The sequence below is a fragment of the Mastomys coucha genome, unplaced genomic scaffold (genome assembly GCF_008632895.1).
Source record: "Mastomys coucha isolate ucsf_1 unplaced genomic scaffold, UCSF_Mcou_1 pScaffold18, whole genome shotgun sequence".
In the NCBI taxonomy this organism is placed as follows: Eukaryota; Metazoa; Chordata; class Mammalia; order Rodentia; family Muridae; genus Mastomys; species Mastomys coucha.
Window position 1 is genome coordinate 61,076,938 of NW_022196900.1, and position 14,038 is coordinate 61,090,975.

The window sequence follows — 14,038 nt, forward strand, 5'->3', positions numbered from 1 at the left end:
ATTGAAGCCTATCAATCTCTCCCAATAGGAAGAGATGAAAAATTTTAAATTGCTGTACTCAGTGTGTAATTGGTGATTAACCACTGAGCATGTCCACTGTGACAGCACTGGCTTGGGCTTTTGAACCAGAACACTGTGCAAGAGAAACCAATGGCTATTTTAGTCAGTTCAAGGGTACACCTGATATGTGAGTTACAGTAAATTCACAGGTCATTTATTGCGGCAGGATTGGGTAAGAGTAATCTAGGGATATCATAAAGGTCTGAGTTCATTGATACTGTGCCAGCACATGTTTAGGACGAAAAAAGAAAAAAAAAAACCAGAAAATTATAACAGAAAAAAAGTCATCTCTAGCCAAGTTCAGAGCAGGGGCTGAGTTATAGAATCTGGCCTATGAACACCCACAGAATAAGACTGTATTCTTGCCAAGTGAGCTTTGTGTCTGACTTCCACTTTGGAAACTATTTCACTATTACTACACTTTAGTCACCAGGTCCTCGTGAAAATTTGTTACTAAATCAAATTTTGTAAAATTTAGGGGGAACATATGCTGTTTGATAACCCCAAATAATCTTAAGTTTCTTGCCAAGAGTTCTATAAATCTTTAAGAGATCAAGGAATTCAGCATAAATTTTAGAGTTTTGTTTTCTTGTAGCTTTTGAACTTTATGTGTTATCAGTATTTGGATGTGAATCCAAGCCTCACACATGTCTGGGAAACGTTCAAACACACTGAGATACAATTTCCAACCTTGGCCTCTAATAGACTTTCGATGAATATGGAATTTTAAAATGCCTTTTAAAGGCCTTAAATAGAAAAACAACAAGTGTTTTTAAATTCAAATTTTACAGAAAGAAAAACAATTTGAGCTATGGCTTCAATTTAAAGCAAGAAAATAAACTGTGTTAGGGCTTGCAAGATTTTGTTTCTATATTAAATACACTCCCAAGGGAAAAGACGAACAAACAAAAGTCATCGCCTAAACTCCTATAGCCACGCTCCTAGTGCAGCCTTAGGTACCACGTACAGATGCTCTGTGGTTGACAAGAGATGTCCCCTTTTCCCTAAACCGAGTGTTAGACACCAGCAGGATTTGGGTCAAGTTCCCAAGCCAGTGGAAGAGTCTGGGCTTGGAGGATCTCCACCCTTAATCTAAAGTCTTGCAATCCCTTTTATCATTTCCCAGTAAAACTAATTCCTTTCTTGGAAAATGTTAAAAATATGTTCACATTCCTTCAGTAGTAGGATTATTAGCTACCAAGAGCTGCAGGAAGACAAGTTTTTGGCTGGGAGAATCATGATGTATGCACACAGGAAGCACTGGTAGCATACTGACAAATCAAGACCTACTACGGCTACAACTCTATGTCACCTACTAGTGGCTATTAACAAACCTCTCATTTCCAGTGATCTTCAGAAGAATTTTAATCTTTCTTCATCTTCCAAGATTTATCTTGATAATTATTTTAGTGAGCACTCTGAAGTTAATTCCTGAGAAGACAAGTACTTAAATTTGAAAGCACAAAATCAAAATGGCCTACTGTACTGTGATTAAGCTGAGGCTGCATGTGAGATAGCCCTCGTGTAGCTAGCTACCAAGCATGTGAAGAGCCATAAGTAAGTTTACTCTCTTGAGCCTCAAGTTTGGAAGGATAAAGTGCTTCTGTACTTGTCAAGGTTGAGGGTATGTATCTTCAGTTCTGGTTGGTTCCCCTAGACCACTTTGCCATGTCTTAAATTTCTTTTTCTATTATTCACGCTGTTCTATAATTTCCTGATCTGAGCCCTGCTTCCATAATCTTAGCTTCTCTTTATGTTGTAATAAGCATAAGCATCTGCCTTATTTTGACTTGCTAGCTTTAATAAATTATGCTCTAGAGTTTGCTTCTTTTGACCAATAAAATCCTGAACCTTTGGCTCTAGTGTTAACTTGTAATCTCTTTTCTAAGACAAGGATTTTTCCCCGCCTAGGGCCCTGTCTTTTGAGAAAACATAGTAAATCTAGAGAATAAATATTCCGTAAATGATAAGGTGTCTACTTCCTTTAAACCCATCCCTGTCAAACCATTCAAAATATCATCTCATAAAGCACAAAAGATCTTTAATATCATCTCATAAAGCACAGAAGATCTTTCTTGTGTTTCTCATCTTTAAGTATCAATGAATTACTTGGCCCCGGGCCCCTTGTACCTTTGTCTCCTTTTATTCACATGGAGGGGCTGAAGGTAGAAAGCACTGCTTCTGTGCCCCTGTTTGGATTGCAGCTGACAGTGTGTGCTTGTGTGCTGATCTCAGGGAATCCACAGCACGTGCAAGCAGCTAGGAGATACAGTCTGGCTGTCCTAGACATGGGATGTGGGATGGGGAAGCAAACACAGAAAGACTCCTGGGTGAAGATGCTCATTTCTGTTCACTGTGTCTGGCCAAAAACTACCTCGCAGGCAATTGTGTTCCAGGGTCACCTGTCCCTTCCTGCAATTCTTACACAGTGCTGCTCAAGCCCAGCTCCAATCTGGGGTGCTGCCCCTGGTTCTGTCTAGGGGTTGGGCGACGGAGCTTCTCTGCCTTTCTCTGTAGGCCCCTCAGACCCAGTCAGCTTTCAATCCACACTGCTACAGCCTAGATCACTGCCTGAGCTGTATTTGGGGGTTGGGAGTGTCAGTGAACTTTTATCTCAGGTTAGTTGAGTTCTATTCAATACATTGGGCATGTAAAGCTCCAACCCAAATAAGCCTGGGCAAAGAAATCACAACTCAATATGAATACTAGCTGCACGCCTAGATTGGGCAGATCTACGACTACACTACTATATTTCTCATCTATGAGATCCCTTATAACTTGCTGCTTCTCCAAGCCACCTGCGCTTCTGCTCCACTTTACTTCCACCTCTTCATCCTCTATCCTCCTCTCTTCTCCCTATTTTTTTTCTTCCCAATTTCAGCTCCACCTAACTTCCTCTGGCCCAATAACCAGTTCTAGCCTTTATTTTACAAATTAAAGTGGGGAGTAGGTTCACCAGAATACTTGACTTTCTTCATTTGCAGCCCCTCCCAGAGGAAGAGCAGAATTAGCATCAAAATACAAGCAACCCCAGGGCTATCCACGGGTGTGTGGAGTTCCTCAAAGAAAGCAGACTGGAGAGATGGCTCAGCAGTTAAGAGCACAGACTACTCTTCCAGAGGTACTGAGTTCAATTTCCAGAAACCACATGGGGGCTCACGACCATCTGTAACAGGGATCTGATGCCCTCTTCTGGTGTGTCTGAAGATACAGTATACTCACATATATGAAATAAATAAATACAATTTTTTTTAAAGATTTATTTTACTTATTTTAAGTGGCTGCTAATTGGACCCAGGATCTCTGCGGGCCCCACTTGCTCGGGCTGGCTCACTCCTGCCATGCTTGCTCTGGTGTAATTCACTGTAGCTGTCTTCAGACACACCAGAACAGGGTATCTGATCTCATTATGGGTGGTTGATGAGATCCAAACTCAGGACCTTCGGAAGAGCAGTCAGTGCTCTTACCTGCAGAGCCATCTCAGCCAACCCAAAATGCAACCATCCATAATGAGATCTGACGCCCTCTTCTGATGTGTCTGAAGACAGCTACAGTGTATCTATGAATAATATAAATCTTTGGGCTGGACTGAGCAAGAACAAAGTTGACCTGACTGAAGAGAGTGGGGCCAACCAGAGACAGCAGAGGTCCTAACTACAATTTCCAACAACCACACGAAGGCTCACAACCACCTGTACAGCTATAGTGCACTCATATACATAAAAATAATTTTTTTAGAAAAAGGAAGGAGATGAACCTGCTAATTTTTCATAAGATGATTTTAGATAAGGCCAACCCAGCATGCCAAATAGAGAAATGAAATCATGCCTAAGAGCCAACTCAGGCTTGGTCCTACACACCTTTTATCCCAGCATCTAGGAGACAGATGCAGGGAAATCTCCAAGTTTGAAGCCAGCCCGGTGTATATAAAGAGTTCTGAGGCCAGGCGGTGCTGGTGCACACCTTTAATCCCAGCACTTGGGAAGCAGAGGCAGGTAGATTTCTGAGTTCAAGGCCAACCTGGTCTACAGAGTGAGTTCCAGGACAGCCAGGGCTATACAGAGAAACCCTGTCTCGAAACAAAAAAACAAAACAAAACAAAAACAAACAAACAAAAAGGAAGGCAGAGCTACATGATAAAACCCCACTTTAAAAAAAAAAAAAAAAAAGAATGGGACACAAGATCCAGTATGGTGGCTTATACTTATCACAACAAGAGATAGACACAGTGTTGTCATGTTTGAGTCTAGCCTGGGTAAACAAACAAAAACATCAAGAAGATCATCAAAACAAATTATCAAGCATAGCTGTGCACCACTTCAATTTCAATACTCCAGAGGCAGAAGTTAATGAAGGCAGTCTACATAGTGAGTTCCAAGCCTGCCTGTGTCACATGGTGATTATATCTGAGGCTAAAGAGATGTCTAAAGAGTCGGGAGCACAGACTACTCTTCAGAGCACCCATGCCAGGTGGCTTAGTACAACAGCAGATCCCAGGATATCCCAAGGGATCTAACGCGTTGTTCTATCTCAGCCTTCTTTTGTGGTGCCATTTCCTTAAAATTCAAGCTCATTGTATTCGATCTCTTATTGAATTCCTGCTCCAAGAAATCACAGTAGTGATTGTCTGCCATGAAGGCAGAGTCAGCATAAACCAGTTACTGGTTTCTTCAGCACTGTTGTGGTATCTTCCTCCCCTGGTTGGGGCTGTGGTATGCAGAGATGATCCTGTCTTGGATTCATTATTACCAGGAAGTCATGCCTGACATCCAGCAGATAGAGCTTTCAGTCTACACCTCCTGTGGGTCAAACAGGAAGGAGATTAGGGTGCTCGGATATGCAATGTACAATCTGCCTTGATCCCATGTCCCAGCCTTCCGGCATTACATTCTGCTTGAATTATAATCACAGCCTTGCCTTCTACTCTAAGACTCACTCACCGAGGCCAAACCTTCTCTCTCCAGTAAGCCAATCTATTGCATCGAAAACACCCTTGATATTATACAATTGGAAGTTGCACTTCAGAGGGCCAATATAGAGGTTGGGGTAGGGCCAAGTTGCTATCAGGTGCTTTACAAATCTTATGTTGACACTTAGTGAAGGCCTCCATGAACAGTTGTGGGAAAAACACTGAGGGGAGGTCCTCCAGAGCAGAGACAGCCAAGTCTTCATTACCCAGCAGCCTCTGGATCACCAAGTGCTGGAGTGTGGGAACATCCTGGCAGCTCATTCTGAGAGATTCAGGTAGGAGGATCCTGTGGAAGCATCCAGAAACATAATCTTCTCAGAACAAAGCTTAGGACGAAGGCAGATCAGGGATATTGTCCACATTTAAAAACTTTTTCATTTGAATTTCACTCTCCTCCTTTCACAGCCACATCTTTCACCAGGCAGCATGGTGGGCTATGAATCCTCCATGTGAAGTGTGCTTTACCATTATTCGGCTTTATCCCAAATCCTGCTCCTCTGAATGCTACTCCCCCGAGGAGTGGGCACTCTGGAGACAGTGCAACCTCATCAATTTAGGGTGAGCCTTTCAAAGTCTTTCAAAGGAACATGAGAGATTTCCTGAGAAAGCTTCACACATTCTGCCTTCTACTTAAGGGGCTTGAAGGGAAACATCTGTGAAATTGGTACAGTTAGTTACTTTCACTGGCGGGAACTCTAGAAAGAGGTCTGTATACCATGAGTTCTATTCCATAGCATGGGAGAATGAAGCACAATTGCCAATGTGATGCTACATTGGGACAAGGACAGTGTCCAGCGCAAGCACAGCAACAGAACTGAAAGTACGAAAAGCTTTAAAACAGCAAGGGTGAAAGGTGAGCTCCCATACTGGAAACAGCAGGCCAGCCTGAGATTTGTCCCCAAGAGGACCTGCCATTGCGCACAATTTACAACTACATGGGAGGAAACACATTAGTGTTAACTCTTATTGGACTTCATTTCCATTTGGTTTTCTTTGTATGTTGTATATTTTACTGTTTGTTGAGACAGGGTCTCACTATGAGGCATTTTCTGGACTGACACTTTCTTGTAGACCAGTCTGATCTCCAAATTATAGAAATCTATCTACTTCTCCCCAACAGTGCTGGGATTAATGGCAAGTAATTGCACACTGAGTTCCATTTTTTTAGACATAACTTAATCATTCCAGTCTAGTCAGGAACTGGATATCTCTATGCCTCAGCTCAGCCCACCAAGTCTGAGCTGCCACCTAATTTGTACCTTTTGATTTTAATTTCTTTCACGGTCTTATCAAGATCTACTGTTCAAAGGTTCTGGCTGGCCTAACCGCCAGGGTAGGTGAGATGAGCAGTGGCCCGTTCTCCTACTCTGTTCTCAGGATTGTTCCTACTCTCTTCTCAGGATTGTTCTTCAGTCCCAGTCTAAAGGAAATGTTAATTTCTGCATGTTATGAGAAAGGAGACCTCTAAGGGCAGATGCTAAAGATGCAGCTTGAATGGGGGATTCCCTGTATGTTCAATCCCTAGCACTATACAAGGAGGCCCCTGTGCCTCATACCTAAGATTCCAGCCATTAGGCAGTAGAGGCAGAAGGAACTCTGCCTCATGTTTATCTCAGCTACATATACATGCTAGGTGAGTCTGAGACCCTGCTTCAAAACCGGAAACAAATCAACAAACAAATAATCCAGAAATGTGCTGAAGAGACGGCTCTGGCAGGAGACCAGAACCACATGGTGTCAGAAACCAACCACATTCCCAGTCCCAGTCCCAGGGGATCCGTATTTCTTCTGTTCTCCTAATGCAGCAGGCACATATGCGTACAATTACACAATTGCAGGCCAAACACTCACACAGCTGAAATATCTAAATCCTTACAAAAATCTTCTGGGCTAGAGAGATGGCTCAGCGGTTGAGAGCGCTGACTGCTCTTCTGAAGGTCCTGCGTTTAAACACGTGGTGGCTCATAACCATCTGTAATGAGATCTGACGCCCTCTTGTGGTGCATCTGAAGATAGCTACAGTGTACTTAGATTTAATAATAAATAAATCTTTAGGCCAGAGCTAGGAGGACTGGAGTGAGCAGGGCGGACCAGAGTTGAGTGGGACTGACCAGAGCAAGCAACCTTCATTCCTAGCAACCACATGATGGCTTACAACCATCAGTATAGCTACAGTGTACCCATATACATAAAATAAATAGATCTTAAAAAAACCCTTTGTCTTGAAACATCAAATTATTAAATTGAACTGAACTGAAAGGGAGAGCAGGAGAGCGAGAGAGCGAGAGCAAGAGAGTGAAAAACAGACAGAATAGAGGATTGATTAGTTAACAAGAAATACCATAAATCTAGAAGACTGAGGTGGGGCTTATAGACAAGTTCTCATAACTCTGGCATTCCAGTGACAGAAGAAGAAAATTCCAACCACCTTGAGTTAAATAGCAAGTGCCGGCAAAGTGTTGACAAGAGAGCAAAACTCCATTTCCAGAAAACAAACCCATGAATTGACAAATTAAAAACATTTGAGATGAAGGCAAAGAGATCCTTGGAGCCAAAATCACTCATCAGAGGAGAAAGAAATCAGAATTCTTGGGCTGGCGAGGTGGCTCAGGGGGTAAGAGCACTGACTGCTCTTCAGAAGGTCCTGAGTTCGGATCCCAGAAACCACATGGTGGCTCACAACCATCCGTAATGAGATCTGACGCCCTCTTCTGATGCGTCTGAAGACAGCTACAGGGAATTACGCCGGAGAGAACGGGGCTTCAGAGCGAGCAGGGTCAACAGAGGTCCTGAGTTCAATTCCCAACAGCCACACATATGATGGCTCACAGCCATCTGTAGAGCTACAGTGTACTCATACACATAAAATAAATAAAATAAATCTTTAAAAGAAAAAAAAGAAAGAAATCAGAATTTTTGTATCACCTGTGCTGTAATGTCCCCAGCCGTGAGGGCCTGGGTTGCAGGAGATCGAATGGGTGTCATGCCTAATGCAGACGGGGGACTTACCAGACGCAAACACTGGTGACAGGTGTCCTAGAGCAGCAGGGTGAGGTGACTCCAAGATTCCCAGGGCCTTCTCTGACTCCCTGAGTCTTTTATCCTCCACATTCCCTCCTCCCCATTCCCTTTGCGGCCAAACAGGCCAACCACAGGCTGCCACTTCACTGAATTGGTTAAGTCTCCACCCAGCTAATCCTCATTGAATTCAGGACTGAGTGAACCCAGACTAGGGAGAAACACAAGTGCCCATTCATGATTCCCCTGAACCAAACTACTCAGGAGGCTGAGGCAAGAGGGTGATATACTCAGGGTATCGGGTCATGGTGAGCCAGGTCTAAACTGACAGTTCCAGGAAAGACAGCTGAGACTCTTAAAACAACAACTAAATTTTTTATATCTAGAGAGCTAGGTTAACTTAATCAGACACACCTGGCAGATAAGTGATCTTAGAGTAACTACAAAACTTCAAAAAGAAAAGGGTAGGTCCGGAGTGATTGCACACACCCTAAATCCTAACACCCCTGAGGCTAAAGGAGTAGATGTCTATGAGCATAAGCCCTGCCTGTTCTACATACTGAGCTCTAGGCCAGCCAGAGCTGTAGATTAAGACCTTGTCTCAAAGCTGGGCGGTGGTGGTGCTCGCCTTTAATCCCAGCACTTGAGAGGCAGAGGCAGAGGCAGGCAGATTTCTGGGTTTGAGGCCAGCCTGGTCTACAGAGTGAGTTCCAGGACAGCCAGGGCTACACAGAGAAACCCTGTCTTGGAAAAACAAAACAAAACAAAACAAAACAAAACCAAAAAATAACACCACCAAAAAAATAGACCTTGTCTCAAGAACACAAAACACAACAAAGCAACAGGAAAAAGATGAACAAAAGTGGGGCATGGTGACTTACTTCTAATCCAAGCGCTCCAGAGGCAGAGGCAGGTGGATCTCTGTGAAGTCAAGGTCACACTAAGGGGTTGAGACTTGGTCCTGAGAGATATTTAGGGTTGCTTTTTTGTTGTTGTTGTTTTTCGAGACAGGGTTTCTCTGTGTAGCCCTGGCTGTCCTGGAACTCTGTAGACCAGGCTGGCCTCGAACTCAGAAATCCATCTGCCTCTCCCTCCCAAGTGCTGAGATTAAAGGTGTGCATCACCACTGCCTGGCATTTTCTTCTTTTTTCAAAAACACCACCAAAGTAAACCTATTAACTTCCATGAGCTGGTCACACCTGGAGAGTTGGTACAGCTCCCTTGTGGCCTTGAGCAAAGAGCTTGAGCCATCCTGCAGACTCCAGTCTGAGCACTGGGCCTCTGTGAACCTGCTGGTTAAGTGATCAGCTCCAAGCCATGCAAGGAAAACCAGCAACACCCACAAATCAAAAGGCAGCAGGGATAATAGTTCAAAAGGAAAGGCAGAGATCACTAGAGGTAGTAACCAGGGGCTATCTGAGGGCAGTGTGCCCCTCAAAGACCATTGGCCTGTGCTGGGTGAAGGCCTTGGGAAGCTCAACACATCTTTCAGCAAAGTCTTAGGAGATTCACATGGCTCATCCCCAGAGTGTGTCCTCAGCACCTGAGACAGGATAGAGATATCCCTGATCCAGGCCACAGTGTACAGAGTGCATTCATTCAGTTGGGATTTAAAATATATATACAACTTGCATGGCATCCAGGACATGGCCTGCCCATAGAGGCACTGGCTGCCTGCTCTTCAAGAAGCAACATCATTTACTAGGGTACACAGGCCCCTCCAAATTCATCCCTCGGTAGAGGCCTCAGACCCTAGGAGTGGCAACAGCAGAGGGGCACATACAGCCTGGCTGGGAGCCCCTGATGTACAACCAACTGTAACAACACGGTCACCTAAACAGGATGTGCACAAAGACAGCATCAGTTGACATCTCAAAGTGGATAAGGAAAGTCTCTCATGGGCGCAGCCAGGGATAATGGACTTCAGGGTATTTCATTTGTTGATGTCTGGCTTCCCAAGTTCTTTATATATTTTGGAAATTAACCTTCTGTCAGGTGTAGAGTTGGGGAAAATGTCTTCCCGTTCTTTAGGGTGCTGTTTTGTCCTATTGATGCTGTCTTTTGTCTCACAGGAGCTTTTCAGTTTCACAAGGCACCATTTACTAATCGTCAACCTTAGTGCCTGTAGTATTGGTGCTCTGTTCAGGAAGTTGTTTCCTATGCCAATGAGTTCAAGGCTCTTCCCTACTTTCTCTTCTGTCAGGTTTAGTTTATCTGGTTTTATGCTGAGGTTTTTGATTCATTTGGACTTCCATGATGTGTTTGGGTAAAAGTGGCCAAGAAATTATAGGTGTTGCTAACCAACATATGATCCAGTTTGAGACACATGGCACAAAAGAAGCCCACCAGTGATACAGTCTGAAGGACCAGAAACCAGAGGCCAGATGGCCCAGAGACCTAGGATAAACTCAAACACAACTAGCTAAAAAAAAAAAAAAGGCAACGAAACGATGCCTTATGATATGCTGCTATATACATAGATTGATGCCCAACCCAGCTGTCGTCAGAGACGCTCCATCCAGTAAGTGATGGAAACAGATGCAGAACAAAGTATAGGTTTGGAGAATCAAGCTCAAGAGGGAAAAGAAAGATAGTATGAGCCAGAGGGATCAGGTTGCTTGAAGAAAATCCATAGAATCAACAATCATGAACTCAAAGTGCATCACGAAGATTGAACCAAGAATCAGGGAGCTTGCATGCATCAAACTGAGTCCCTATATTCATATTATAGTTGTGTAGCATGGTGTTTTCCCTGGGAATCTTAACAGAGTGAGTGGGAGCTGTTCTGATGTTGTTGTCTTCTCTTGGACTCTTGTGCTCCTACTGGGTTGCCTTGTCCAACCTTAATATGAAGCAAGGTGCTTAATTTTATTGCAACTTCATGTGACATGTTTGGCTCATACTCCTGAAAAGTCTATTTTCTCTCTTTCTCTCTTTCTCTCTTTCTCTCTTTCTCTCTTTCTCTCTTTCTCTCTTTCTCTCTTTCTCTCTTTCTCTCTTTCTCTCTTTCTCTCTTTCTCTCTCTCTCTTTCTCTCTTTCTCTCTTTCTCTCTTTCTCTCTTTCTCTCTTTCTCTCTTTCTCTCTTTCTTTTTTTCAAGACAGGATTTCTCTGTATAGCCCTGGCTGTCCTGGAACTCATTCTGTAGACCAGGCTGTCCTCGAACTCAGAAATCCGCCTGCCTCTGCCTCCCAAGTGTTGGGATTAAAGGTGTGTACCACCACCGCTCAGCAAACATTTATTTTTATTTATATGAATACACTGTAGCTGTCTTTAGACATCCACCAGAAGAGGGTGTTAGATCTCATTATGGATGGTCGTGAGCCACCACGTGGTTGCTGGGATTTGAACTCAGGACCTTCGGAAGAGCAGTCAGTGCTCTTAACCACTGAGCCATCATCTCTCCAGCCTGAAAAGTCTGTTTTCTAAATGGAAATGGAAGAGTAGTGGATGGGGAGGAAGAAGGTATATGGGATGGAGGAGGTGAGGGAGATGAAGAGGAAGGGAGAAACTTGCATTGGGATCAAATATGTTAGGGAATAAGTTAATAAAAAGCTAAGTATTTGTTAAATATACTAAATATATAATTAAAATGCAAATATCTTAAAAAGAAAGAAAGAACTAGAGGGATTAAATAGCTATTAAAACAGGGAGAATCAATCATCTCCCGGGACAAGTCTACTGATAGGTTATGCAACCCCAAGTGGTTTTCCTTAAACCTGTGTCTATGAACAACGTAAAGGGACTCATCAGGATGTACTGATAAATGGATGTGTAATGGTAATTACTATAGAAGAGGTCATGAAGTTGAGAGGGAAGTGAGGAGATATAAAGAGTAATCAGAGGAGCAAGGATGGGGTAGAAATGATGTAAAAGAACAATATGCATGAAATTTACAAAAAAAAAAAAAAGTTTCTTTCTTAAAAGAAACTGACCAGCCCACCAAGTGGCTTAGCAGGCAAAGGCACACCCTACAGAGCATGGCTATGTGACTTTGATCCCCATAGCACATATTTAGAAGAAGAGAACAGATCCACAAATATTATTTGATTTTTATTTTGTTGTGTGTTCATGTTTTGAGACAGAGTCTTACTCTGTAGCTCTGGCTGTCCTGGAATTTACTACATAGGCCAGGCTGGCCTCCATTTCATAGAGATCTGCCTGCTCTGCCTCACAAGTGCTGGGATTAAAGGCATGCACCTCATTCCTGGCATTATTTGATTTCTAATTACTGGTGGGTGGGCCATTTGTCGAGGTACACTTGTGGAGGTCAGAGGAAACCTTTCAGGTGTGTGTTATATTCCTGGGATAGAGAAATCAAACTGGGGTCTTCAGGTTTGGAATCAGTGCCTTTTAACTCTTGAGACTGTCTAGGGCTACTGGTTAAATGGGTTCTAAAAGTCGATTTGATGAACTGAGGTTTCTACTGTTGTCTTAAAGAAAAGTATCACTGTTTTGTGTTTGGAATTTCATGTTGTTTGACAGGCTTTCACTGTGTGGATCCAGGTGGCCTGAAACTTTCAGAGATCCTCCTGTCTATGCTTTTGAACTACTAAAATCACAAGTAGGTACCAAATGCTGGGATTGCATGGGTGTTTAATAAAGCTTTGCTAGAAAAGGTCAGCTCAGGAACTTTGGGAAGGTCATGGAACTCTTACACCTGCGGAAGGGAGAAGCTAATTAACATTCTCACCCCACCCTCGCATCTCCTATCGTGCTTGAAATAAGTATCACATTGTATAGCTCCCTCTGTACTTGAATTTTCTCTGTAGACCAGCCTGGCCAGGAACTCAAAGAGATCCACCTGCCTTTGCCTTCTGAGTGCTGGGATTAAGGGGGTGTACCTCTATGGATGGCTAAAGAAATATGTTCTCACTGTGTGGACCAGGCTGGCCTGAAACTCACAGAGGTGCTCCTGCCTTTACTTTTGGAGTTCAAAGTTGTGTACACAGGTGTGTTATTAAACCCTTATTGTTTCTTTGACTTCAATCTTATAATGCTTTGCTGTTGGTATTTAAACTTGTGACAAAGTAACCAACTTGCTCATGACTCTTCTAAATTCCGTAACCAAGCATCGCCCCAACTAAACTTCTGGGTGGCAAGGCTTGCAAACTCCTACATCCCATTGCAACACTTTCAAATCTGCCACAAACTCATGGGGGTTTAGTTTCTTTGTTTGAGGAGAGGGAAGACCAGAATAACAGAAGTAGAACCTTTGCTTTACTAGGACAAATAATTCTGGTTAGCTGGAGTTAAGAAATTAGCTGTGGCCGGGCAGTGGTGGCACATGCCTTTAATCCCAGCATTTGAGAGGCAGAGGCAGGTGGATTTCTGAGTTCAAGGCCAGCCTGGTCTACAGAATGAGTTCCAGGACAGCCAGAGCTACACAGAGAAACCCTGTCTGGAAAAACCAAAACCAAATCTCCCCCACCCCCCAAAAAAGAAAGAAATTAGCTGTGATTAAGAAGAGACCATCGAAGCAACTGACCCCTGTTGTTGAATTAGGGAAGGCTGAAAGAAGCTGAGAAGGGCGATCCTGTAGGAGGACCAGCAGTCTCAATTAATCTGGACCCCTGAGATCTCTCAAACACTGGACCACCAAACAGACAGCATACACCAGCTGATAAGAGGCCCCCAACACACATACAGTAGGCAACTTCCAGGTCTGTGTTCATTCAGAGATGATATACCTAACCCTCAAGAGACTGGAGGCCCCAGGAGTTTAGGGGTCAGGTGGGGTGGGGGGTGAGGGCATCCATGTGGAGACAGAAGGGTGAGGAGGAGGTGTAGGATGTGGAGCAGTCAAAGGGTAGATGGGGGGTTGGGGAATGGAATATGGGGTATAAAAAATAAATTAATTTAAAAAGAAAAAAAAAAGAAAAGAAAAAAAGAGAGAGAGATGGGAACCAGCATCACTGAGGTGAAATCTTCTGGGAATTGTTTCCTTGGGGTCAGCACTCAGAAGCTGTATTCTGAGAGTCAACAGGTGGTA

General features: G+C 43.5%; 1 protein-coding gene and 1 pseudogene across 1 annotated transcript in view; one reads left to right on the top strand and one right to left on the bottom strand.

The window, feature by feature from the left end:
• Positions 1 to 4,535: 4,535 nt before the first annotated feature.
• On the bottom strand, positions 4,536 to 5,290 carry LOC116095736 (annotated as a pseudogene).
• A 504-nt stretch (positions 5,291 to 5,794) lies between these two features.
• LOC116095737 (PRAME family member 12-like) overlaps positions 5,795 to 14,038 on the top strand; it is a 54,569-nt gene continuing 46,325 nt past the window's right edge. Inside the window, exon 1 of the mRNA XM_031377008.1 lies at positions 5,795 to 5,882. Within this exon, the coding sequence (XP_031232868.1) occupies positions 5,795 to 5,882 (88 nt within the window). The remainder of the gene's footprint in view (positions 5,883 to 14,038) is intronic.